The sequence below is a fragment of the Puma concolor genome, chromosome A1 (assembly GCF_028749965.1).
Source record: "Puma concolor isolate L17-30 chromosome A1, mPumCon1.1.hap2, whole genome shotgun sequence".
NCBI classification, from domain to species: Eukaryota; Metazoa; Chordata; class Mammalia; order Carnivora; family Felidae; genus Puma; species Puma concolor.
Window position 1 is genome coordinate 241,621,328 of NC_141667.1, and position 27,547 is coordinate 241,648,874.

Consider the following 27,547-nt stretch of genomic DNA (forward strand, 5'->3'; position numbering starts at 1 on the left):
GTTAAATAAAATACACTGTTTAGCTAATTTCATCTGTTGCTTTTTTCTCTTTAATGTGTTTCTTAGAAACTTAAAATTTCTTACAATGTGTGCATTATTTTTCTTCTGGACAGTTCTGGTCTAGAATAGTCACTTTGTCAAATTTTTCTTTTCCTTATATGGATATAATCCCAGAATCTCCCTACATGGTGTAATTACGCAGTTCACTTATTTTTTTCTTTTTAAAATGAAAAATTTGAAGTTGAACTTCAGAGTTTATGTATTAGACATTAGGTGTTAGTGACGTTGATTAGGTGTTAATGAGATTGATTTCCTGTAGTCTAATTGCTTGGTGTTTATGCAGGAATGCAAGAAAGGAATTTTGAGTACCAGTTTTCAAGAAATAAATTGTACACATTAAGTTTACATTTACTCCTTTCACTTTTGTTACTTTTCGTTTGGACTTACCTATTGGCTACTGTTTCCATAAAATTTTCAGCCCTAAAAAATTTTTATTGTGCTACAAGATTTCTCTTTAAATCTTTGTGTGAAGTTTTTGTGTTATTTATTTGTTTACTTCATTCTGTCCAGGATGTCAGTCAGCTGTAGCAGAGTAAGGACCTTATTATTTAGTACTAGTTTTATCCTCATAGTATGTCCTTATTAAATGTTTGTTTAGTGAATGAATGACACCAGCTGGTGTTTACATGAGAATATAAAAATGAATAAAATAATGGTTCTTGCTCTCTTGGGATTTAGAGTTTAATGGTTATAGGTAAGCAAAGTGTAAGACCACTTGGTAGGAAGGAAGGGAATAGGAAATGTTCTGATAATCTAGAAACAAGGTTGGGAAGACGGGGAGGAGTTCACTAAGATGGTAACTTTTGAGCAGGTCATAAAGGTGAGTAAGTACTTGCCAGTTTTGGGGTTTTGGAGGGGAAGGAGAGGGCGGGGAGGGTTGTGGGATGATGGAATGGTGTGGTCGGAAGGGCTAATAAGTAAACAGATCCTGGGCAGTTACAAGGAGTTGTCTAGGGGAGGGAGGTAAGTATAGAGAAGGGAAGAAGTAAAGATTAGATAAAACTGATTGACTCAAGGAGTTTGGATCTTTGCCTTTTGGGTGACTGGGTGTCAGAACAGTTACTTTGGGTACAAAATTACTGGATCAGAAACAAAGCAGAGACCACATAGATAATTGGTTTACTCCCACAGTCCCCACCCCTCACATGATATTTGAAGGGATCTTTAATGTTAGTGATGATTGTTCAGATTCCAGACAGGAGTAATTCAGAAGTAGAGTGAATTTAACAGACTGTGTTAGTGGGAGACGGGGAGACGAGGAGTGATCTAGGAGTTTCTAATTTGAATGATAAGGTGATGGTGGTGAAACCATTAACTGAAACACAGAAGGTAAGTGTGTTTAGGATTGGGCGTGGGGGAGGTGTAGCTGCTTGAGGGAGAGGTAGATATTGGATTGTATAACATTTTGGTTTGAGTACCTTGGTGGATTGTTAGGATTTTAAAACTCTACAGTAAATGTATTCTCTCTCAAGGCACTATCATTTGTTCCTGAAGGTGACTACATTACCCTCTAACTTGTCCTGCTTCTACTTTTGCTCTTGTAATTTATTTTCCACATAGTATCTAGAGCATTCTTTTAAAATGTGGGTTAGATAATGGTCGTCTCCTTTTTCAAATGCAATAGCTTTCCATTTGAATTAAAACTCAGCTTTATTGTAGGCCATTGGGTTTGTTTGTTTTTTAAGATTTTTTTTTTTTTGAGCAATCTCTGCACCCAACATGAGGCTCAAACCCACAACCCCAAGATAACAGTCACACATTTTGCCAGCTGAGCCAGCCAAGGTGCCCTGAGGCCACAGGGCTCTAAGATCTGTTTTCAGTCTTCCACCCTTTGTGTACTAAATACTAAAGTTGATCGTCTGTCTCCCCAGATATTTTGAAGAGCCTTTCCTCAGTAGAATTTACATTCCTGTCACTTTGTCAGTATATGCTATTTACTTATTTGCTTTTTGTGCCTACATTTTCATCTTTTATCAGGGTTCCCAGCTAGCATAACATTTGACACTCAGTATATCTTGAACCAGTCTGAGGCAAAATCCAGAAGAAAGACCGGGAGTAATGTGGAGCTTTCAGTACTAGTTAAAGTGTGTGCATGAGAATCCCAGATTGCTTATTCATTCCCTAAATAGTTACTGGGCATTTGTGTCTCAGCCTGGACTTAACAATAGTGAAAAAATAGAACGGGCCCTCGCCTTCTTGGAGCTTGAAGTTAGTGGGTGGCAAGAGAAATCATCAGAAGAGATGATAAATTCTTAGACAATTCCATCATTGTATTGAGGGTCAGAGCAAGAAGAGCCACTAGAGAATGTGAGTGAATTGCCCAGTTTTTAATACAATTTAGGAAAATATGTACATATTTCCTAAATAAAAATGTCTAAATAAAAATATATCTAAAAAGAAAGTACTAAGAGCCAAGTGAGGGAGGGAGACAGGAAATGTGAAGAGTAATTTGAAATGGATGGATGGAAATGACATCTTACTCTGAAGCTGGTGAGTGGATGAGGCAAACTTGCAAGAAGGCAAATTTTAAATTTTTTAAAAATTGAAACAAGGGTTCTTAAATTTTTTTCAATTAAAAAATGCCACAGTTTTGTATATCGGGTACACCAAATACATGGTGTTTTGTGGGTGGTAAAATCCTAAGCATTAAGGAGACCAGAGGAACTGGAAGTGAATATAAAAGCCTTCCTGAAATGTCCAAATATTGATATTTCTCTCCAGAAAAAGAACATTTTCTTCCTAGTTGAATGTAAAGTGAAGGCGACTGGTTTTAAGAATTTACATATTTGTCTTGCATCTTTTCTTACATTTAGTATATGTTGAGAAGATTAGAAGCAGCAAAAGGGGGACAGGTTGGCTGTGAAGAGCAACTCGTCAGGACATAGAAGGGGCTCCTATTAAAGGGCAGCAACTTGAACTTACTGTTGTGATTTTCCACATACACTTCGTATATGTAATCATCAGATACACTTCTACAGACACTGAAGGTCTTATTGTGGTATTTTCTAGTAATTGACTTTAAAATGACAGTGGTTAAGATTTCCAGGAGAAATCTTTCAGTAAAAAACTTGGATGTTACGAGAGGAACATCTAGGACTCTTGGGGGCTTTGATACATAACCTGGGTATTGCATCAAAAGAGCATGAAAAGCTTTTGTACAAGTATTGGGAGAGAAAAGGCATGTGATACACAGTTTGAAGAAACTTTCTCACTTGGTCTTTTATTAATAGTTCCTGTTTAAGAATGGTAATGTTTCCAGTTCTCTAAAGGGTTTCTTACCGGCTACCAGTTCCCTTCTACTTCATCCTGCTTTATGTGCTTGCTTCCTTTATCATGTTCTTGGAGTTTAACACCCCATTACTGTTCAGTTGGATGGATTGTATAGATTTTTAAAATTATTTATAAAAGAGGCATTGCTTGCTTTTCTGAGTCGCCTTTACAGCGATTTGAACTATTTCTAAGGAGATAAATTAACATTTTTCTTAGTTACATAGTAGACATTACTGAGTTCCTGCATTTGGGTTTTTATCTTTCATATATTTTATAGTAAATGCAAATTAGTATAAGTTAGGAAGAATGGGAATGCCACTGAGTCTGGGAACCTGAAGAAAAAAATGTCCTGTTTTGCCATTTCTTTTTGACCTCAGAACTGATGAAAAGTTGGGAAATAAATGTCTAAGTGCTATATTTAGGAATGATTTAAAAATTTTCCAGTTTGCATTATGGTACAACTTTAAATCAATATGTTACAGTGGTACATATTATCTAACATCTACAAGGAGGACAAATAAGTTGAGTCAACTTGAGGTAGCCAGAGTTGTAATGTGGTTTTTTTTCTATATAGCTAATATGTTCTATGTGAAATAGAAGTATATTTTAATATTTACTTGAGCCATAGTTAAGTTTTCTGTCCTTATACTCAATAGTGTGAAAAGAATGGGTTTTTAAGACCATTAGTTAGCTGTTTGAACTAATTTGTATAACTTTTTCAGACATTTTTTTCCTCAGCATTCAGTATCTTTACCGTTTCATTAATTTCCCATGTCCATCATCCTGCCTTTATTTAGCTCTCCTCCTCATCCCAGACTTCCCTCTACAGTCCTGCTTTTTTCTGCTCCAGACTGAGCTATTGCTGTTGCGAACAGCTGTAGCAAAACTGTACCCGTTAGAACTTCAGTGGATTGTATGTGCTCTTGGCTGGATCACCATTAAACGAACACTTGAGAATTTGGCAGTAACTATTCTTTCTCTGTTTGTTCCTTGCTAGTTATTTTCTTTTAGAAAGCGCTTGCACATGCACACACACTAGCATAGGTGCTAGTACTACCATGAGTTTTTTAGAATTTTATCACATCGTTAAAAATAACTTAGGTATTAAAATGCCAATTTAAGGTACATGTGTTGTTGCTGTCATACTTGGATATATGCTAACATGTATTTCGTCAGTAAAATGAATGGTTTTAAGTGGATAGGACCCATGCATGCATTGTAAAGGATTACTGTCATTGTTATATTTGGAAAGAGCCTAGGTTAGTATACAGAAGTCACAGATCATGGATGACTGATTCTGCAGTAGGTAGCCCCATTTGTTAAGTATTTGCTACATTTTAGACTAAGAATCTTAATGTGGGGGACCTTTGTTTAAGACTGGGTAGGTGCAGGTGCTCCTCTTGTTGACCAGTTCCAAACTCCCGTAGTGGCAGAGGTTGGAATACAGCACGAGAATTACAATACACTGAAGAAAAGTCCTAAGGGAAAACAAAACGATGGTAAACATCAGTAGGGGGTAGCATCTTTGAGACTTATATTATATTTGCATGATGTTGGTGGCAGGCCAAAGTAAACAAAAATTCAAGAAAGCACACATGAATATAAAATAAGTCTTGGTCTCTTGTTATGAGTAAAGAATGCATTTTGTTGTGATTGACCTAGAGCATCACATGCAGTAGGTTATCTTGTATCTCATTACCCATTTAAAAAAAATAGCTTGCTGTGTGTTCAGCTCTGTGGTGGTACTGGGTATATTTGGGTGACTTCACATACTACACTTGAGACCTGTTGTCCAAAATGAAGTGTTACAGAGAGTTTGGAGAAGAGAAATGAGTAGAAGATAAAAACTAACTGGGAAAGATTTGCATAGGATGAGAGAATGTTGTTGCTTAGGAGTGTGAGATTTAAAGGACCGTTCACAACAAAAGGGGGAGAATTCTTAATGTGTGTGTCCAAGGATTTGAGGAGGTAAAAGCTCCTGAGTATCATCTTCGAGATGAGTTACATCATGTCTTTGGGAGCAGGTGCTATCAGAGAAGGCCCATTATGAACAAAGACTGGGAGCTGATAACTGTGCATGAAGCTGGTAGTCCAAAATGAGAGCAGAAAACTAATCAGATATTGGGAGTTTTTTGGTCAGAGAATGATGGTGGTACGATTAATACTGTCCAAAAAGTTAACTACATTGTAGGAAGGGTGTATTTGTAGTAACTTAGACTGCAGGCAGGGAAACGAGTTTTTATATGGTATTTGGATTGGAGAGGAAGAGTAGAAGTCAGGACTTCAATTAATTATGAAACTGTCAGGGCTTGGTGATTAAGTGGATACGGGGGCCAGTTATGTGAAGGAACGCAAGGATGACTGATTTTAACCAAATGGTGGGTAGTTTTGGTGCTGCCAACTTCCAAGAATAGGGCAGCAAGGTCAGGATGGAAGGCTTCAGGTACTTGTGACACCTTGTAAGGGTTTCAGCATGAAAAATTATGCTTAGGAAAAGGTCTTGGCTCATGAGTTTTGGTGGTCACCAAAAAAAGTTAATAGTTGATAAAGTATGAGACAAATAGTTCAGTACAAAATCTATATAGGTTGGGGGCTGCGATACCTTCTAACCATCTATGTAGATGGAGCTGCTTAGGTAGTCTTGGAAGGGCTTGGTGAACGGAGTCTCATACTGGATTACATTTAATCCACAAATACTGCAGTTGTGTTCATTAGTTACAAAAACAGTCTGTTACAGAAATGGACATTTACCTAATTTTTTCATATTTGGTTAGTGGTCAGCACAAGGAACTGTGGAAACCAGAGGTGGATTAATGTCTATTGTCTTACTCCTCAAAGTTGAAAGTTAAGTTATGTAAGCCCTATATTATAGCCATCATCTAAATACTTGAGATCTGGAAATAATCCTTGTCACACTGTTGTACTTTAGAAAGCATTAACAGCCAATATATATGAACTTACCTTCAAATACTATTGATATGTAAACTACTTAATGTATTTTTGAATTATTTGAATAATATCCATCTATTGTACAAACGAGGAGGTATAAACTGGTCTGTAGTAAAAGTAAGTTTTTCTATGCTGTGTTTACAAGTCACCTGACTTCTCTGTCCAGGCATAATCATTGTTACAAATTTCTTGTGTATCCTTCTAGAAGTTTCTGTGCACTCAGGCATATTTGTGTACATTCTTAGTACATAGGCAAGCACACTGTACACATTTGCCATTTACTTATTTCCTCACAATATTCTGTTTTGGAGATTGTTCCAAATGCATATGTGACAGAGAAAGATCCCTTGTTCCTATACCTGTTGGTAGGTCATTGTCAGGTGTATACCAGATCTTTCTTGGCCAGGGATGTTTCCTTCTCCTCTCCCTTATATGCCCTAACATATGTCTTAGGATATATGTTACGAAGCATGCGTGTGAATGTATATATAGGATAAAATTTCTACCAGTTAAATCGATCGTGGTGTATGTATGTTTTTATAGAGTTTTTTTTAGATGTTGCCTACCTCACTATAGACAGAACTCAGCTTTATTCCCTGCAGCCCCCAACCAAATGCATAAAGTCAGTAAAGATCACATGTTAATAAAACCTGATGGGATTATTGTAGGTAATAGTGGACATTTTGGAATAGAAATTATGTAATTGAAATTGGAAGAGCTTTAAAGTCTAAAGTTGGCTTATAAGAATTCCAGGAATTAGAGACCTAAAGTCTTGTGCTTTAAAAATTAGATTACATTAAGTAGATGCCTGTTTAATTAAATGAACTATTAATATCTCCAAGAGAGTTATCAGTATGTAAGATTTTTAGAGGACTTGGTGAACATCAACAGTTTGCCTTATGAGAGGTGTTGACACAGTTTAATAATGGGTTATTTTATTGTGATAGAGAAAAGTAGGGCATTTGACTCCAAATTGAAGTCCTTAGGGGCGCCTGGGTGGCGCAGTCGGTTAAGCGTCCGACTTCAGCCAGGTCACGATCTCGCGGTCCGTGAGTTCGAGCCCCGCGTCAGGCTCTGGGCTGATGGCTCGGAGCCTGGAGCCTGTTTCCGATTCTGTGTCTCCCTCTCTCTCTGCCCCTCCCCCGATCATGCTCTGTCTCTCTCTGTCCCAAAAATAAATAAATAAATGAATGAATGAATGAATGAATAAATAAATAAATAAAACATTCAAATTGAAGTCTTTAATTTAAAACATTTCTACAGTTCTCCAGTGATGGGGAAATGGGCATTACTGTGCCCAGATAGCTAACTTGAATTTCATTTCTTAAATAATCAGTTATAGGAAGAACCATAAACTCTTCTAGAAGAATTCCCATCTGTGGTGTTCATACTATGATTTTACTTTGAATTTCGAATCTTACATTAATTTGGAAATACTGGAGGGAAGTAGGTATTTCATTTACAAACCAAAAAGGATGGAGGCTGTAAGCTGTATTTTAGATTAGCTCTGCTTGGAATTAATAAAAAGACATTTGTGTACATTTCTAAAGAATTGTGGTTTGTTATTCAGTGAATTATATAAGTTTGAAGACTTCATAGCAAAATGAAATGATTGTTTTGTGTGCTTTATTTACTTTTTTAAAGTAAGTTCTGTAGCCAAACATGGGCTTGAACTCACCATCCCAAGATCAAGAGTCGCATGCTCTAACCAACTGAGCCAGCTCAGAGCCCAAAGTAATTTTTTTAATTAAAAAAAATTACTATGTTCAGATAGTAACTATAAACAATTATGTATATATATATATTGTTTACCCAAGGACTTGAATGAGCAATTTGCTATTTCCAAAACTAATCTTGGTCAGAGATCATTTATTCCACTTTATTCTTCAATATCCATCATAAATTTGAAGTATTCTATCTCCAAGGTATGACTAGAAAATAAACATTGTTTTGTTTCACCATATCATGTAGTTATTAGATTTCCTAAATACATTGAGCACATACTATGGCAATACTAGAGAGTTTCTGACTGACTCCTAATAAACACTGGGGATACAGCTGGTCTGGGGAAACTGACCTGTCCATTTTAGATGGTCAGAGGAGGATTCTCTAAGGAGATAGCTGATACCTGAATGATCAGAAGAGGGGACGTGCAAAGTTGGAGGTGTTGAAGGTGAATCCAGTTCAAGCTGAGAGGATTATCATTTATGGCAAGGAGGAGGAGAATGTGGCTCGAATTAAGTGAACAAGGCAAAGGTGATTCTTAACCCTTTTTTCTCCCCCCCCCCGGCTGACCCCCCCCCCATGAAATTTTAACACAGCTGTTCATGTCCTGTAAATATATGTTATGTCCATGCTTTTATACATGAAAAGGGATTTTTGCCTTCCCCTACTCCCACCTTCAACTGATTTTCTCCCTCTGGGAATAATACTGCCCCACTGAGTATGCAAGATGTAGACCAGGGTATGCCATAGTAAATAGTTGAGGTCTTTTTTTTTTTTCTTTTCCTTTCCTTTCCTTTCCTTCCCTTTCCCTTTCCCTTTCCCTTTCCCTTTCCCTTTCCCTTTCCCTTTCCCTTTCCCTTTCCCTTTCCCTTTCCCTTTCCCTTTCCCTTTCCCTTTCCCTTTCCCTTTCCCTTTCCTTCATAAAGATTTTATTTTTAAGTAATCTCTACACTCATCATGGGGCTTAAACTCAAAATCCTGAGATCAAGAGTTGCGTGCTCCGCTGACTGAACTAACCAAGTGCCCCTTGGGTTTTTTTTTTCTTGACGAGATAATTATGAAGGCTTGGATCAGGCAGTGACATGATCTAGTTTATGTTTTAGAAAAGAATTTGCTACTCATGAAGACTTAAGGAGAGCCAGAATAAAAGCAGGCAAGTGAATTAAACCAGTAAGGAGAGGTGAAAAGTAATGGCTTGGTCTATGAAGATTTTTTTTTTTATAGTTTATTTTGAGAGAGAGAGAGCCGGGACGGGGGGCAGAGAGAGAGAGGGAGAGAGAGAATCCCAAGCAGGCTCTGCACTGTCAGCGTGGAGCCAGATGAAGGGGTTGAACCTATGAACCGGGAGATCGTGTTCTGAGCTGAAATCAAAGAGTTGAACACCTAACTGACCAAGCCACCCAGGTGCCCCAAAAATGATTATTAGATAGAGATAAGGAAGAGGAGGGAGAGCAAACGGAGAGAGAGAGAATAAATGGATGTAGCATTAGTGGTCATAAGGTATATGTTGATCAAAGCTTGGCAAACAACGCCCTCTGAGACACAAAGGGAGGTTGCCTATAGAACCCACTGAAATGAAGGAAGAAAATGGCTCTTGGGAAATGAGGAACTTGTCTGATTTAAAAAAAAATTTAGGGGCTCCTGGGTGGCTCAGTCGGTTAAGTGTCTTACTTCGGCTCAGGTCATGTTCTCACAGTCCCGTGAGTTCAAGCCCCGTGTCTGGCTCTGTGGTGACAGCTCAGAGCCTGGAGCCTGTTTCAGATTCTGTGTCTCCCTTTCTCTCTGACCTTCCCCTGTTCATGCTCTGTCTCTATCTGTCTCAAAAATAAACGTTAAAAAAAAATTAGGGGCGCCTGGGTGGCGCAGTCGGTTAAGCGTCCGACTTCAGCCAGGTCACGATCTCACGGTCCGTGGGTTCGAGCCCCGTGTCGGGCTCTGGGCTGATGGCTCAGAGCCTGGAGCCTGTTTCCGATTCTGTGTCTCCCTCTCTCTCTGCCCCTCCCCCATTCATGCTCTGTCTCTCTCTGTCCAAAAATAAATAAAAAACGTTGAAAAAAAAATTAAAAAAAAAAAAATTAAAAAAATATTTAATGTTTATTTTATTTTTGAGAGAGAGTGGGGGAGGGGCAGAGAGAGAGAGGGAGAGAGAGAGGGAGACAGAATCTAAAGCAGGCTCCGGGCTCTGAGGTATCAGCACAGAGCCCAACGCAGGGCTCAAATTCACAGATCGCAAGATCATGACCTGAGGTGAAGTTGGACGCTGAACCAACTGAGCCACCCAGGTGCCCCAAAACTTGTCTGATTTTTTTTTTTAATTTTTTTTTCAACATTTTTAATTTATTTTTGGGACAGAGAGAGACAGAGCATGAACAGGGGAGCGGCAGACACAGAATCGGAAACAGGCTCCAGGCTCCGAGCCATCAGCCCAGAGCCTGACGCGGGGCTCGAACTCCCGGACCGCGAGATCGTGACCTGGCTGAAGTCGGACGCTTAACCGACTGGCCACCCAGGCGCCCCAAAACTTGTCTGATTTTTAACCTTGTTATCATTTGGAGTTTATTTCTTAGTCATTTGTGTATAAGTAGATGATCACACACGCAGTTTAATTTTTTTTTTTTTTCAACATTTATTTATTTTTGGACAGAGAGAGACAGAGCATGAACGGGGGAGGGGCAGAGAGAGAGGGAGACACAGAATCGGAAACAGGCTCCAGGCTCTGAGCCATCAGCCCAGAGCCCGACGCGGGGCTCGAACTCACGGACCGCGAGATCGTGACCTGGCTGAAGTCGGACGCTTAACCGACTGCGCCACCCAGGCGCCCCAACACACGCAGTTTAGAATGGGCAAAACTCCAGATTTATTTCAACTTTCTATTTTTTTCTCAGTAGGAATGTGCCCCCCATATTGTGTACCTTCCCATTCCAGACTTTTTACTGGGAAATCAGCTTAAAAGCCTGCCTGTTCTTCCATGTTCTGAGTACTGGTGGTTATTAGTACATGGCTATTTTCAGTTAAATTCTCATTGTTTGTTAGAAGTAAATGGTTCTAATCTAATAGACAATTCTTGGACCCTCCAAGATCCTGAGGGGGACCTATTGTGAGAATTCCCTGAGGCAGAAGCACTCTCCTATTTAGGTGCTCATTGCAATTTGTTGAATCAGTGAACCGGCAATATTTCCAAGATCATACTGGAAGGTATTGGCAGAACCCAAATGAGATTTTATACCACACAGCGTTTGTCTCAAAATTGAGTGTAATGAATGCAAAATTACTGGGAATTTTTTTTTTTCTCACTTCTTACAGTTTATTTAGAGAGAGTGTGTGCAAGTGGGAGGAACAGAAAGAGAATCAGTGTCCAACAGGATCCCACCACCAGCACAAAGCCATGGAGGACTCAAACTCCTCAACCATGAGATGACTTGAGCCCAAATCTGACACTTAACAAACTGAGCCATCCAGGCACCCCTGGGAATGTTTTCATAAGCCCTGATGGTGACTGAAAATGGGAAATAACATAGCATAGATGGTCTTAAAAAGGGACTGCAGGGAGTTCTGAGGTTTGCACACCATTCAGATGCTGTTTCTCCTTGCCAAGGGGAGGCATGAAGTCCTTGTGGGCTCTGATGAAAGACAGTGTGCATCTGGAGCTTTTGCTGATTGATGGGAGTATGTTGCATTTACAAATGATGCAGAGACACAAAAAGTATGAGAAGTGAGATTTATGACTATTATGTTTTTTTATGCTTTTTGTGTTTTCTGTTGTGTTTCTACAGCCCAATTTCTCAAACCTAGTGGTAATCATTAAAACAGGAAATTTTGTGCATTTTTAAAATGTGACCCCCCCCAATTTTTTTTATATCTCTCATCTGTTTTTAGACTTTACAGTCTCTTTTTTAGAACATGTGTTGGTTATCTTGTGTCCAAGACAAGGTATTAAGACATTTGAGCACCTTAATGTATTTTCGTATAAACGCGGTTTTGACGGTACCCTTCTAATCCAGCATCGTGTTCCCACGAGGAGGAGTTGCTGGCTGGAGCACTAACATGGAAGTAGAAACCTGACTGATGTTCCTCATCTTGGGGCACCACTGGTTTAGTTTAGCACCCGTTCTCTACCCTATATTTAAATAAATTTAAATAGATAAAACATTACAGTGCAGATTACACTTACTTGATGTTTAAGTAGTTTCTCTCCAGTATAACATTGTGATATCATTCACTGCATATAACATTTATAACATTTATTCATTTTTGAGAGACAGAGCAGGAGCAGGGGAGGGGCAGAGAGAGAGGGAGACACAGAATCTGAAACGGGCTCCAGGCTCCCAGCTGTCAGCACAGAGCCCAACACGGGGCTTGAACCCACAAACCGTGAGAACATGACCTGAGCTAAAGTCGGACGCTTCACCGACTGAGCCACCCAGGTGCCCCAATACCATTTTATTTTTGAGAGAGAGAGCGTGCATGTGCATACATGAGTTGGGGAGGGGCAGAGAGATAGGGAGACGGATCCATCCAAGCAGGCCGTGTGCTGTCAGCGCAGAGCTTGATGTGGGGCTTGACCTTTGGAACTGCAAGATAGTGACCTGAAGTTGGGTTCTTAACCAACTGAGCTACCCAGGTGTCCCTCACATGTTATCTTCAAAGCAGGTAACATTGTTATTTTATGTGGATGTAAGTATATGGTGAAAAATAAAAACTGTTGAATGTCATTTGGTAATTCATTTCCAGTGCCATTTCGTTATAAATGAATGTGGTTCATACATTAAATAAACTGAGGTTCTTTGTGCAGTAATGTATGTGAAATATTCAACTTTTAAAGAACTAAGAAACCATACGGGTAAGTTCATAACTATCTTGAACTAAAAATGCAATTTATTACTGTACTCCCACTTGTTTTTAAAAACTTAACCCTGGGTTTGCCTGGCTGGCTCAGTCTATAGAGCATATGACTCTTTTTTTTTTTTTTTTCCCCAATATATGAAGTTTATTGTCAAATTGGTTTCCATACAACACCCAGTGCTCATCCCAAAAGGTGCCCTCCTCAATACCCATCACCCACCCTCCCCTCCCTCCCACCCTCCATCAACCCTCAGTTTGTTCTCAGTTTTTAAGAGTCTCTTATGCTTTGGCTCTCTTCCACTCTAACCTCTTTTTTTTTTTTTTCCCTTCCCCTCCCCCATGGGTTTCTGTTAAGTTTCTCAGGATCCACATAAGAGTGAAACCATATGGTATCTGTCTTTCTCTGTGGAGCATACAACTCTTGATCTCAGAGTTTTGAGATCAAGCCCCAGGTTGGGTGTAGAGATTACTTAAAAAAAAAAAAAAAACATAAAAAACTTAACCTTGATTATGCAATGATCAAGGATATGTTTTCTTTGGCTTTTGTAGGGGAGAGGTGCTTGAGAAATCTCAGGTCATCACAAGAGGATAATGCTTTTTAAAATTTTTTTATTATTTTAATGTTTATTTTTGAGAGACAGAGTGCGAGTAGAGGAGGGGCAGAGAGAGAGGGAGACAGATCTGAAGCAGGTCCACAGGCTGTGACCTGTCAGCGGCAGAACCTGATGTGGGGCTTGAACCCACAAACCACAAGATGAAGACCTGAGTTGACGTTGGTCTCTTAACGGACTGAGCTGCCCAGGGACCCCCCCTCCGTCTGCCCCTCCCCCCTTTGTTTTGATTGAAACGCCTTTGTAGGAATTTGTGGACAAAATTAAGTTTGGAGATTTTCAGTGGTATCTTTCAGTCACAAGCCATTGTTGACCTCATGACAATTGCCTTGAAAATATGTATGGGTCTGGGACCTTGAAACTGAGTTGTAACTTTTCTTAGAAGTCATTAATTACGTATGATAAAAGTCATCACATTTTTCACTTTTTTAAAAAAATTTTTGAGACAGGGAGGGGCGCCTGGGTGGCTCAGTCGGTTGAGCGGCCGACTTCGGCTCAGGTCATGATCTTGTGGTCTGTGAGTTCAAGCCCCGCGTTGGGCTCTGTGCTGACAGCTCAGAGCCTGGAGCCTGTTTCAGATTCTGTATCTCCCTCTCTCTGACCCTCCTCCATTCATGCTCTGTCTCTCTCTGTCTCAAAAATAAATAAACGTTGAAAAAAAATAAATTTTTAAGACAGGGAGAGAGTGCATATGTGAGCTGGGGAGGGGCAGAGAGAGAGGGAGACAATCCCAAGCAGGCTCTCTGCTGTCTGTGCAGAGCCCATCATGTGGCTGGAATCCAGGAACCATGAGGTCATGACCTGAGCTGAAATCAAGAATCTGCCACTTAACCGACTAAGCCACCCAGGCACCCCTACAAGTCATCATCAAGTACTTTATTAGATTTCATATGAGTCTTTGCTCAATTTTATATTTCTTTGATAACTACAGTAAATGTTATGACTGTTGGAGAAAAAGACTGTGTATCAATAAATTATTTTCCTGAAATATCTAGTTGTCCTCAATAAGGCTGAAAAAAAATCTTTATTTTGTAAATATTTTCTAGATTTCAATATTATTTAATATTTATAAATGATGATTCTTACCTACTCAAGACCTTATTTTATTTTGTTTTTTTGTTTTTGTTTTTGATTTTTAATTTTGAGAGCAAGAGCAAATGTGAGTGGAGAAGGGGCAGATAGAGGGGAAGGGGCAGATAGAGGGAGAAAGAGAATCCCAAGCAGGCTCCACACTGTCAGCAGAGCCTGATGCAGGGCTCGAACCCATGAACCATGAGGTCATGTCCTGAGCTGAAATCAAGAGTCAGACATTTAACCAAGTGAGCCACCCAGATACCCTTATTTATTAATTTTGAGTTGCTATATGAACTTTAAAATAGTTTTTTTCTGATTCTTTAATTTAAAAAAATTTAAAATCCTGTGGTGCCTGGCTGGATCAGTTGGTGAAGCGTGTGGCTGTTGATCTCAGGGTTATGATTTTGCGCCCCACGTTGGGTATAGAGATTACTTACAAAAATAAAATCTTTGGGGGAAAAAAACCTTAAAATCATGCTTTTTAAAAATTTGGAATAGCCTGTCATTTAAATTTGTGAATTTTATTTGGTTTGACAGCCTTAATTTTCATAAACTTTGTATCTTAGGAGCTCCTTTCCAGTCGGTACATCCTGCATCACAGGCAACCACTATTTTGTTTTGATCACAATAGATTAGTTTTGCTTGTTTTTGAACTTCATGTAAATGGGATCATAGAATGTATACCCTTTGCCTCTGGCTTCTTTCATTCAACATAGTGCTTTTGAGATTCATCTGTGTTGTTGCAGGTGTCAGCAGTTGGTTCTGTCTTATTGCCGCATAGCGTACCATGAAGTGACTATGCCACATTTTGTTTGTCCAGTCTGCTACTGATATATTCTTGGGTTAGATTCCAGTTTGGGTTGTAATGAATAAAGCTGCTGTGAACATTCCTGTTCAAGTCATTCAGACTTCTCATTTTTCTGGGACGAAATATCTGGGAGTGGGATTGCGAGTATCGTGGATATGTATGTTTCTTAGACACTGCTAATTTTCCAAAGTGTCTGTCCTACATCAGTGCACGTGATTCCTGTCCCGTACTGCATCCTTGCCAACACTCAGTATTGTCAAGTTGTGTTAGTGTTAGCCATAGAGTGAGTGTGTAGAGGTATATCCGTGTAGTTTTAATTTACGCTTTCCTAGTAACTTCGGATGTTGGGTAACTTTTCACACTTCTTGGTCATTTGGGTATGTTTTTGTGTGTCATACCCTTATTACTGTTTGTACAGTAGCCCTTCCCCCCACTTTATCTAAGGGAGACACTTTGTAAAAGGCGAAAGAATTATGCGATCTGAAGAGAAACCAGAGCATAAGGGAGACACTTTGAAGAACCCAGGTGGATGCCTGGAGCTGTGGATACTACCAAACCTTACAGATAACTGTTTTTTCCTAATATACGTAACTATGATAAGGCTTAATTTATAATTTAGGCACAGTGGGAGATTAATAACAGTAACTAATAAAATAGAACAACTTAAGTAATTGTCAAAATGTCTTACTGTACTGTCACCTTTCTCTTGCTGATGTGACGTGCCTATGTGATGAGATGAAGTGTGGTGAAGTAGTATTAGGCTACTGTTGACCTGACAAAACATTAGGAAAGGACCGTCTGCTTCCAGATAACCACTGACTGTAGGTAACCAAAACTGGTAAAAGCAAAACCGTGGGTAAGGGGGGACTGTTGTAACTAGGTTGTGTGGTTTCATCACTATCTGTGTAAAAAAACCATAGGGATCTTTATTAGAATTCTGGAAAGCCAGATGATGTTGGGAATCCAAAATTGGATGTTCATATTATGGATTTTTGCTTTTTGTAAAATATCGGCTGGAAGATAGAAATTATATAATTGAGCTTTTATCATGATATCTCGCTGCTAACTTGGGTAGAAGAAATAGGGTTTGATGAAAAAAATCAAAGCCCTCAGTTTGCTATGTTTTATTGCCAATTTTCAACTCAAAAAGAGGTGAGAATTTAAAATGTTGAGAAACTTCTTAAAAAGTTTATTTACTTATTTTGAGAGACAGAGAGAGAGAGAGACACAGAGAGAATCCCAAGCAGGCTCCATGCCGACAGTACAGAGTTTGTTGTGGGGCTCAGTCTCATGAATCGTGAGATCATGACCTGAGCTGAGATCAAGAGTTGGATGCCCAGGTGCCCCTAAAATGGTAAGAAACTTTTTGTCATTGTGACTTCCAATTAATTCAGTTAACTGAAACTATTCAGTTATATCATTTGTTCATCAGTCGAAATTGTATTCCATCAGAAAGAGTGAATTTGTGTAAGTAGTATTATTTTAGAGATTTGCTGTTTTCATGGGCATTTTCTCAAGTTTCTTTGGGAGATGGCTTTTGGATTTTTGGCCTAATCTTTCTGGTATATTATTCACTTAATCACACACTATTTCCCTATACTCTTTGAAGTTATATTCTTTGTTGCTTAAAGAGAATCTATTAATATTCAAATAAAATTACTTAGTAAAGAATATGCTACATATTTTCACTGTTGTGAATTGCCTGTAATAATAGCATTTGGCTTATTTATTGCTTCAGTGACTGGTATTGTGGTCTGTGTCTTTGTCATGAAGGCCAAGGGTCAGATTCAGTTGTGAGCACTATGCCGTCTAAGCTGTCTCTGATGGTGATGTTCGATAACGTGGCTGTCCCCTTCTCCCCCGTACCTGCAAACTTGGAACACAGGCTCCTTTAGGGTTTGATACCATGGGAATCTACTTCAGAGGAAATCGTTACCTAATTTTAGGTTGATTTCTGGCAAGGTGTTTTCAACACGAGCCATTAAAGTCCTGTCTTGGGTATTTACAGTTTGTTGTAATTTGAATAGTCTTGCTCAGCCTCCATGCTTGCTGAAGTATAACCTATATTTTAAACCTCCCTTTCTTAGAACGTTACTTCTATTGTAGCTTATATATTAAATAATGCAAACTACATGTAATGTGTGGATGAGAGTAGGGTTGAGTACTCAGTGGGAAAGGATACCTTCTTTCACTCAAAGAGGAGAGTCATTGTTACCTAGTTGACTGTTAAGAATGGGCCTTCTGTAGATCTTTAATGTTTTATTCTTTAAGAAAAATCATCAGAAAAGCATACATGATATTACTGGCTGCTTACATTTCTGACTATGAAAGGTATTAGGGTGTGGTCAGAGGAGCCATGTTTCACTCTTAATCCATGTTTTGGCAAGTCCAACATGAACTTCTATGTAGTTCTTACCCAGTTTTATCCTGAATAAAAATAGACCACTTTCGTCCAAAGTGGTGTCTTGTTACAGTGATGCTTAAGATTTCAGTTATAGGAGACCTTTTCTTTTAATGTAATTGTTGGCTGCTTCTCCTCCCCCCAATATTTGACAGTATCACTTTGATAGAGACACTGTTCTTCAGCATCGGAATTATGTGTGTCACCTTTCTAGGACTTTACAGATTTTAAATCCAAAGTATCTGTATCATGGAATGGATGTACACGTCCATTGGCTCACTGTGATTCTTTCATTGATGTTGATTATAATCCAGTGTACAATAAACCTGGTCACTTCTTTGTAAGACCACGTCTTTAACCAGAATGCTAGTGATTTTGAATATTGAATTCAGATATTAAGCCACCATTTTATTTATTTTTTTATTTTAATGGAATTAATTCTATATTTATTTTATTTTTAGTTTAACTTAATTAATTTAATTTAATTTATTTTGAGATAGTGTGAGCAGGGGAGGGGCAGAGAGAGAGAGAAGGCTTGAGAAGCCAGGGTCTGCACTGTCAGCACAGAGCCTGACAGTGGGACTCAGACCCATGAATTGTGAGATCATGACCTGAGCCAGAACCAAGAATTGGATGCTCCACTGATTGAGCCACCCAGGCGCTCTTAAGCCACCTTTTTAAAGACTAGATATTGGCGACTAAACTTGGATAATTCTAGAGATTATCTTTCCAGGTTTCAATATATGTGATGAATGCTTTGTAAATTGCAGGTTCACATTTTTCAGAAGTTGAGAAGACAGTTATTTTTAGCAGTCCTTGTGTCATTAAGAATTAGTAATCCAGGAGAGCTGGAGTGGCTCAGTTGGTTAAGCATCCAACGTTGGCTCAGGTCATGGTCTCACGGTTCAAGAGTTTGAGTCCCATGTCAGGCTCTGTGTTGACAGCTCAGAACCTGGAGCCTGCTTCAGATTCTGGGTCTCCCTCTCTCTCTCTCTGCCCCTCCACTGCTCGTGCTCTGATTCTTTTTAAAAAATAAATGAGCATTAAAAAAAAAAAATTAGTAACCCAGTTGTACAGTTTGGTTTATGGTTCCATTCTTCTTGTCAGCCTTAATTTTACTAAAGGAAATACAATGGTAGAAGTGTGCGCGTGTATGTATGTGTATATATATATATATATATATATATATATATATATATATATAAATAACCAATTTAAGAATGCTTTAATGACTTCACAGTTACCTAAGATTATGTGTAGAATGCTACTTGCAGGTGGAAATATATATAAAAGATAATTTCTTGTTGATTTGTGGCATGTGTTGTTTGAAAAAATGTTTAAGGTTTTATAACTTGGACCATGGGGTCCTGCTGGATCATTTGGAATCCCCTTAAATTTACATGCAGAATTTTGTGTACATATTTTTTTACATGCAGATTTTGGGAGCAGTTTCATATTCCATCCAGTTTTCAGGTGAAATTGAGACCCAAATGGGTTTTGAAAACAATATTAATTTAGGGTAGTTATTTCCAGTGTTTTGGGGTCATGTACCCTAACAGTTAAAAAAAATTGAGTGCCAATTTGTGTATTTCTAAGCTGTAATAGTGTAGTATTGTGTATAACATTTCAGGTATGTTATAAAATACATTTTATAAGGATGAGATAATGTATCTAAAACTGTATTCCAATGAAAAATCTGGGGTTAATGTTCTGTGTTTGGAGAATGTTGGTTCAAGGGATTATTAGGGTCGGTTGAGTCTTTTTCTGATGGAGCACAAGAGGTATATTTGTGGGCCTTGCCCAAGTACAAGTAGAATAAAATGTTGCAAATTAGAGTAGGAATCAGTATCCTGTGTAGGATTCTGGATTATAAAATTTCAGGCAGTGGTATGCTGAGGGATCAACCATGCAAACAAGAGGGCCTGCCTACCGAAATAAAAAGGAAGGATTTAGCAAACTAGGCTCTCAATATTTTAAAATTATTAGCAGGCTTGGAAACTCAAGGTGTAGGATTTAGTAGTGATTAATGCCAAGACATAAAATTGAGTTGAATTTTAAGTCTGTTGATGTTCTTCGAGGAAGTGAATTAATTCAAAGGAAGATCTTTACTGAGTGGGAACCGATTACGGTTAAGAACTTTAAGAAAATGATTTAACACTTCTTTTTATTGATCATTGAAACTGGCCAAATTTGATTTTTATTTCTAGGAGGGTGAAAGAAAACATGGATGAAGCTGCCTGAATATCGGCTTCTGGCATGAATCAAGTTCAGAGACTAGGAAATGCTGGTGTCAGATTTCCTTTCAGGTCAGTCAATGTCCGTTAAAACAACGTTCCTTGCTTCTTAGTTTCCTTAGTCCTACTTCCTGGTGCTGCCTGCGGACCTCCGGAACGGATGTGAAGGATAGTTTGTAGTAGAAGCTGAACCCTCTGCTCCTCCGAGGTCCTACGGGATCTGCAGGGGCACCGCCCTTTTATCTGAGCAGTCAGAGGCTATTTTTAACTCCACATTTGCCCTCGTCTTTCCTCACTGGTTGGTATACTGACTTGTCCTTAGGTAAAACTGAACTAAGAGTAGAGATAAAATATTAAACAGGTCTTATTTACTAAGAAAGAAGTTCCCTCCTGGGTTTTAGTGATCCTAAGTCTAGAATTTTAGTCTTATGTTCCTTGTAAAGTGTGTAAATCTTTGTTAAAAATCTTATTTATTTTTATTTTAGAGAGCACAAGTTGGGGAGGGGGCGGGGGAGGGGGGGGAGAGAGGGAGAGAAAGAAAGAAAGAGAAAGAGAAAGAATAGATCAGGCACACTGAGCGTGGAGCTGGTCTCAGGGTTCAACCCCATGACCTGATCCTGATCATGACCTGAGCCAAAATCAAGACTCAGACGCTCAACTGACTGAGCAACTCAGGCGCCCCGGAAAGTGTGTAATCTCAGAAATGGTGGATTTTTTTATTAAAAAAAAAAAGAAAAAAAATTTTTTTAATGTTTATTTATTTTTGAGAGAGAAAGCACAAGCAGGGGAGAGGCAGAGAGAGAGGGAGACACAGAATCCAGAGCAGGCTCCAGGCTCTGAGCTGTCAGCACAGAGCCTGATGCAGGGCTCCAACTCACAAACTGTGAGATCGTGACCTGAGCTGAAGTCGGACGCTTAACCGACTGAGCCACCCAGGTGCCCCTCAGAAATGGTTTAATATCATAAATTCAGATCAGTACTAGGGATACCAGCTCCATTTCTCCCTTGCTGCTCTTTCTACCCTTTTAAAAGGCAGCAAATTTTCTATTTTATAGCAACATTTACGTTGTGACTTAAAAAAGCATTATTTTTTTATTTATTTACTTGAGAGAGAATCCCAAGCAGGGCCCATGCTATCCACGCAGAGCCTGATGCAGGGCTGTATCCCACAGACTGCGAGGTCGTGACCCGAGCTGAGATCAAGAGTTGGACGTTCAACTGACTGAGCCACCTAGGCACCCCTACATCGTGACTTACTATGACAGAATTCCGTTGATGGTAAAATGTCATCCTAATAGCTCCAGAAAGTATTGTTTTAAGGTTCTTTTCCAACCACTTTATCTGGTGGCGATAAAGGAGCTCTTCTGTTTTTGCTACAAGGGTTGTCCTGGGGACCAGCAGCACCAGCCTTAAGGGTTTCTCTTGGCAGTGCAGAATCTCAACGCACAGCTGACCACATCAACCAGACTACCCACTGAAACGAGATCTCAGGAGATCTGAGCACACATTGTGTCAGAGGCTCTGGCATATAAGGAAACCTGGAGAAACTTCCCCCTTTTAAAGTATCTGATGCCCATGAATACAAAAATGTGAGAGCTCTGGTTTGTGTTCTTTTATCCAGCTCTAGGAAATTAACTTTGGTTAGTAATTCTCAAAGCTGGCCCTTTAGACCAGTGTCGTTCTCCTCCGGGATCAAGAATGCACATTCTCAGGTCCACCTACTGAATGTAAACTTGAGGGTTGGGATCCAGCAAAGCAAGATTCTTTATTTTTAAGAGCTCTGTAGGTAGGGGTGCCTGGCTTGCTCAGTCAGTAGAGCGTGCGACTCTTGATCTCTGGAGTTGTGAGTTCCAGCCTCCCATTGAGTGTAGAGAATCCAGGGGGTGGGGAGGGAATGATAAAAGCCATCCAGGTAAATTGTGGTTTCTACTATTTACAAAATTAGAATCCCTTTTGAAATTAGAGAATTACTTTGTAAATATCCTTTAGACCTTTTGTTGGTATTAAATTTTCAGACTTCTTTGTGAATCCTTTACTTAAAATTTGAAGAAATAACCTCAGAATGTACGGGTAAGGGGAAAAAATTTAAGATACATAGGCTGACTGTGGCACAGATCAAAGCTGTGGCATTATGTGGCCAGCGGAGAGAGATCTTACAGGCTTGGCAAGTGAATTTGTCATTGGAACTTGAGGATTTTGAAGTTAATTTTGGTAAGAGATGAATAGTGTTTTTATTTGAAGTAACTGCTTTTTATTACAGATTTTATAGTCAGCAAAAACAGAGTGATTCATTTCAGGAAGATAATTAACTTTTATTAAAGTTTTGGAAGTTAACAAAATGCAGGAATTTTATTAAAAATTGGATTATCTTCAGGTTATCCTTTGATTGAAACAGTGGTTCTCATGTTTTCAAGGTATAGCAGAACCCTCTGGAGGCTTATTAGAATACAGACCCCACTGTTTGTGATTTAGAAGGCCTGAGAATTTTCATTTCTAACAGCTGGTGTTGCTCTGCCATGGGGACTACATTTTCTTTGTTTTTTATAACAGAAAATACACTACAGATATTAATTCCTGTTTGCTAATAAAGAATTTGTCTTTTTTTCCAGGTCATCTTGTGGGAGAAATGCTTTTAAAGTCAGAGGAGAAACAGCCAGAAAACAGAGATTTCATTTGTGAATTTATTACTCCATATAAACAACTTATGAATAATCGTTAACACTTGACATTATGCCTCATGGACAAATTTTCCGTGGTTAAAATATCTGGAATGGTGCAAACTTCCACTTTCATTCAGGTGTTATAAGAGTTCTTGCTGGCTGACGTTGCAAAGTAGTGTGGTAGTAGCCTACAAATACAGAATGACAGACAAACTCTCCTTTCAATTCGCTATAAATGGGAACTGTTAGAGGGATTTTTTTTGGCATCCCCTCTAGCCTGCAATTTGGGGTCAGTCCCCAAGATAAGGGGCTACTCATGAAATCTGGCACTGTTGTGAGAAAAATCATGTTTTACTAAAGCCATGTATATATATTTAAGCCCAAAGAAAGCAAAGAGTATGAGGGAAATAGTGTGTTGTAGAATAATGAAAAATTAATTTCTTCCAAGTTAAACTGATACGCAGTATTAGGGTTAGATTCCAGCTGGGGTTCTTGGGGGCTCTGGATGTCGGCAGAGGACTATTTCTGGATTTTAATTTGGTCCTTATTTGTGCCTCCTCACTGTAATTAGATTTAGCTTACTAGTAACACTTTTCTTTACTTGGAAGTAGATGTGAGGCCTAGAAATCCCAGTTTGGTCTGAAAGGAGATTTATCTGCAAGTCTGCACAGAGAAGAGGAAAGCCGTATGGATCCTGTGAGTGGTTCTCTGCGTTTACTTAGCCAATTAAGTTTAAAAAGTTTACAACAGTTTTAGGAGTTTATATAGTATTTAGGCTATGAAACATGAACTGTATGAAATGTTAACATTTTCAGAATTATTTCACAAGTCACTTTTTGACAATTCTGGCGTATGTATCCTCCTTTTCCTTGGTCTTTGCTAATCAGTGATCCTAAATGACCTATTCTCAGAGTGAAAGCAAACTAACTGTGGTCCAACATTTGCATAGTGTTAGGTATTAGAGGTTTCTCTTTGGTACTAACCATTGCGGAGAAAAGCCCGTATAATGTGTTTTCCGCTACAGCCATGCTTATTAGAGTGGGCCAGATACGAATGATATAGAAGTTCACTGAGTCATCCAATTAGGATGTCCTCACTGACATATGCACCAGAAAAGAGTAAAGACTGAAGATGATTTTTTTCTAAGATAAAATTGAAGTAAAAATGTGGACTGTGTGCTTTTCAGTGATGATGTACTTAGTGATATCACCCACGGCCCAGATGATAAAGTTTAGTTATATATTCTGTGTTGTATAAACTAAGAAGATTGCTTTGGTTTTGACCTGCAGTACCTAAGCAGGTCTGTAAACCTTTTGGTTAAGCTGCCGCTTGAGAATTGCTTTGTTTTCCAGAGAAGCCAAGGCTCACACTTTGTACATACTTTATTTGAATAATCAAAGTAGCAGCATTATTAACATCTGATGGAATTATTAGCTGCCTCATCACAGAACCAGCAAGAAACCACTCTCCCAAGTGCGAGTCTCAAGACAATTCAAGTCTCCTTCACCCTTAAGAAACCAAAGTGGACAAGTGTGCTTTTCATTTGGCTCCAGAGAAGCTATAGCTGAGGCGCCAGGGGGACTCAGTCAGTGAAGCATCTGCTCTTGATCTCGGCTCAGGTCATGATCTCCCCGTTCGTGAGTCTGAGCCCCGTGTCTGTCAGCGCAGAGCCTGCTTGGGAGTGTCCCTCCATCTCTCTGCCCCTCCCTCTCTCTCAAAAGAACAACAACAAAGGTGTAATTTAGAGCAAAATGTATTAAGTTGTGTGGCTGTACCTTCCATTCCTGGTAGACACAACTGTTTACAGAATTTACTAGCACATCTGGCACAAAGCTGAGATGGACAACTCAAAGGTGGTGTTACTCCCAAGTAAGCTCAAACTTTGTCTTCCTTCCCTGACCCCGCTTCTGTCAAAAGAACTTGCCACTTTTCCTATAATTAAGTTTCATCTGTTAAAGATTTTTTTTTTTTTCTCCTTGCTGACTTCTAACAGCTTTCATCCTTCTGAGCCTAAACTCCTACTGAAGGAACTACTCGTCGTTCTACTTGGTTTCTAGCCTGGCCTTACCTCTTGGATCAACAGTACATCACCTTGTAATAATGTGTGCTTATAAAGATGATGATGGAGATCTTCAGCATGATTTTGACAGAACAAATTTTCTTTAAAAACCCATATCTCTTAGTGTGTATTAGATTAAGGTACTGTCTCCCTTGCTGTTCCTGACCTATCCACTGCTGCTCGGTCTTGTGATTTTTCTAGAAAGTACTAGATACAGTACTAGTGCATGATTCAATATAGCTGAAAAAATTCCAATCCCAGCTGTCATTTAGTTAAAAATATTACACATTAGTATCCACCTTGAAGTCTTGAGACTTGAGATACAAAGAAAATAGACCAACATTGTGGTATTTTATTGAGAAAACTGTAGGAAAAGGCCGTTTTAGTACTGTAAAGTAAAAACGGCTCTCTCAAATATCTGTACGATGTGGTCAAATATGTGACCTTCTGAAATTTTCATTAAAATTGTAATTCAAACAATTATAAAACCAATCAGGAGCTAAATAATTTTATACATCTCTGTAGTCCAGATGGAGTTTGACTTACTAGTTTGCCAAATATTTCTTAAGAGAATTTAAGACCTCTGGGGAATCTGTAGAGACGATAGCTCTTCACATGAGGCCCAGTGTGGCGGACAAACCTCGGCTGCCTTCCCAGCGTTCGTAACGAGGGCACAAGATCTGCTTTTTAAAAATTACTTGATGGATTCTAAGAACAAGGATAAAAGTTCGTGAGTCGTATCTTCTTTTATCTTTTCCCGGAATAAAGGGTAACTGCAAATACAAAAAGTTGTCACCTCCAATTCAGGACCTGTGGCAACTGCAGGTTAGACATCACACCGCCTCCCTTGAACCTGCCTACCAAGTCAGAGAAGTCATCCTTCGAGGCCAGCAAATTCGCCCCTTACTTAGTGCTTGGCATACACACACTTGTTTTTAATGCAGAAATTCACCAGGGCTAGTAGAAAATTTCAAGTTAGAAAAGAGACTTTTAATTTTCTTAAATAATTCTATATACCATTCCACATTGTGGAAAAACCGAAGTATGCAGTCTGGAGACAACATCGAGATTTGAGAACACTGGCACAAACACATCTCTATTTCAGAATATATTAGAACCCCCACGTCCCATCTTACAGCCCGTAACAGATACCCAGCCCGAAACTGCAAGAGGTTTACAGATGAAACTTCAAATCTGGAGGTGTTAGCTGTGCCAGGGTCCTAAAACAGGTCTGGAAAGGACTCCGTCCCGACTCTGTTCCGTCACTGCAGCTGCACCCTGTATGCGCCTATCAGCAACTTCACCTGTTGAAAGAAAAGAGGCAACGTAGCAGCACCAACACCTCTGCCGAGCCCCCCTTTCTTAGAGGAGGGAAAACACACACACACACACGCGCGCGCGGCCGAGAGTTCTTATTTGGCAATGTTCTCAAATTGATTATCAATTCAAGTGTTAGGTTATCACTTTTAATAAATCCAAGTGCTTAAAGTTATTATAGTAAATAACTACCACTTATTACATAGACTTTTTTGGTTCATCTTCATTTTACAAAGAAATGTTTAGTGAGCAGCCTATGAGACATACATATGGCCATTAAATAACAGCCTAGAATACAACTCCGGCTGCTCCGTACTGGAGAGATGCATTCTTCTCATCTTTCCACACAATTTATGACACACAATTATGTCTAACACATTGTATGTTCTTTTTTTTTTTTTTTTTTCCCTTTAAGTAGGCTTCACATCCAGCGTGGAGCCCAATGTGGGGCTTGTGAACTCACGACCATTGGATGCTTAGGGACACCTGGGTAGCTTTGTTGGTTGAGCACCTACTTCGGCTCAGGTCATGATCTCACGGTTCGTGAGACTGAGCCCCACATTGGGCTTGCTGCTGGAATAGCAATGTGAGTAGTTGCACTAAATGTGAGGAAAGGATTGTCACCTTGGCAGAAGGCGCTTCCGTCAACCTTATGAAGAGTTTATTGAGGCCTGTAGCAGGGCTGAACGAGTAAACAAAATGGCTATCCTAGAGAGAGAGACCACAGTCAGTGTTTCCTCAAACTTCTACGTCTAAGAGTATCACTGTAGCTTAAGAGAACAAAAACCTTTCAGACTCCCAGTGATAGAAGAGAATACCAGTTTTGTATTTTAATTTATATAAAGCAATTTCCTGTGACTACTTTCCCCTTGATTTATTAAAAAGATACAAATGACAAAAAAAGCTTAAGATTTATCTGCAAAAAAACAATACTCAGATAAATCTTTAGGATTAGCATGTATCCAGCCATATAGAGCCTGAGTGTTAAAAAATCTTCATAACCAGTTAATTTTGCTGAATTCAGCCTAAGGAAAGAATTCTACCTGTGGAAAAGGAAACATACACAAAGATTCTTCAAGACCATTTTTTTATGTTAAAAAATGTATATAGCCACTAATACATTTGTTATTATAAAGCAAAATTACAGTACAATGGTTGCCTAAAGCTCAGCCTAAGTACACCCATGTTATACTAGTGGTTGTGTTTCTGGGTATTTGAAGAACAGAATACTTTTAAGATTTCCAAATTTTTCTTTAAGTGAATGTTTGTAATTATAACGGTGGGAAAAGGCAGAGTATTTTAAAATCAGTATGTTTCTTCTACCTTAAGAATTTCTAAGATGTGATAAATGTAACTTAAGGCATATATATCAAACATTTAGAAATCCAGACTTACATTGACAAAATGTGGGACAATTTTACTTTATGATTATGGGTTATTGCCTCATTTCCAAGTGGTTTACTAAATTAAAATTAACGTACTTTATTAAAACAGCAATTTAAACGTCATCTGTGCTTCTGGATCAGAAGAATGTGCT

At 39.0% G+C, this 27,547-nt stretch overlaps 2 protein-coding genes across 2 annotated transcripts in view; one reads left to right on the forward strand and one right to left on the reverse strand.

The window, feature by feature from the left end:
- PSPC1 (paraspeckle component 1) overlaps positions 1–27,518 on the forward strand; it is a 110,750-nt gene extending 83,232 nt beyond the window's left edge. Inside the window, exons 9-10 of the transcript XR_015254405.1 lie at positions 19,948–20,046; positions 22,584–27,518. The gene's annotated coding sequence lies outside the window, so the exon portion shown is untranslated. The remainder of the gene's footprint in view (positions 1–19,947; positions 20,047–22,583) is intronic.
- Positions 22,639–27,547, reverse strand: part of MPHOSPH8 (M-phase phosphoprotein 8) — a 57,289-nt gene continuing 52,380 nt past the window's right edge. Inside the window, exons 13-14 of the mRNA XM_025924157.2 lie at positions 26,635–26,718; positions 22,639–25,997 (exon numbers count right to left, since the gene is read on the reverse strand). Coding sequence (XP_025779942.1) covers positions 25,956–25,997; positions 26,635–26,718 — 126 coding nt within the window. The 3' untranslated portion in view covers positions 22,639–25,955. The remainder of the gene's footprint in view (positions 25,998–26,634; positions 26,719–27,547) is intronic.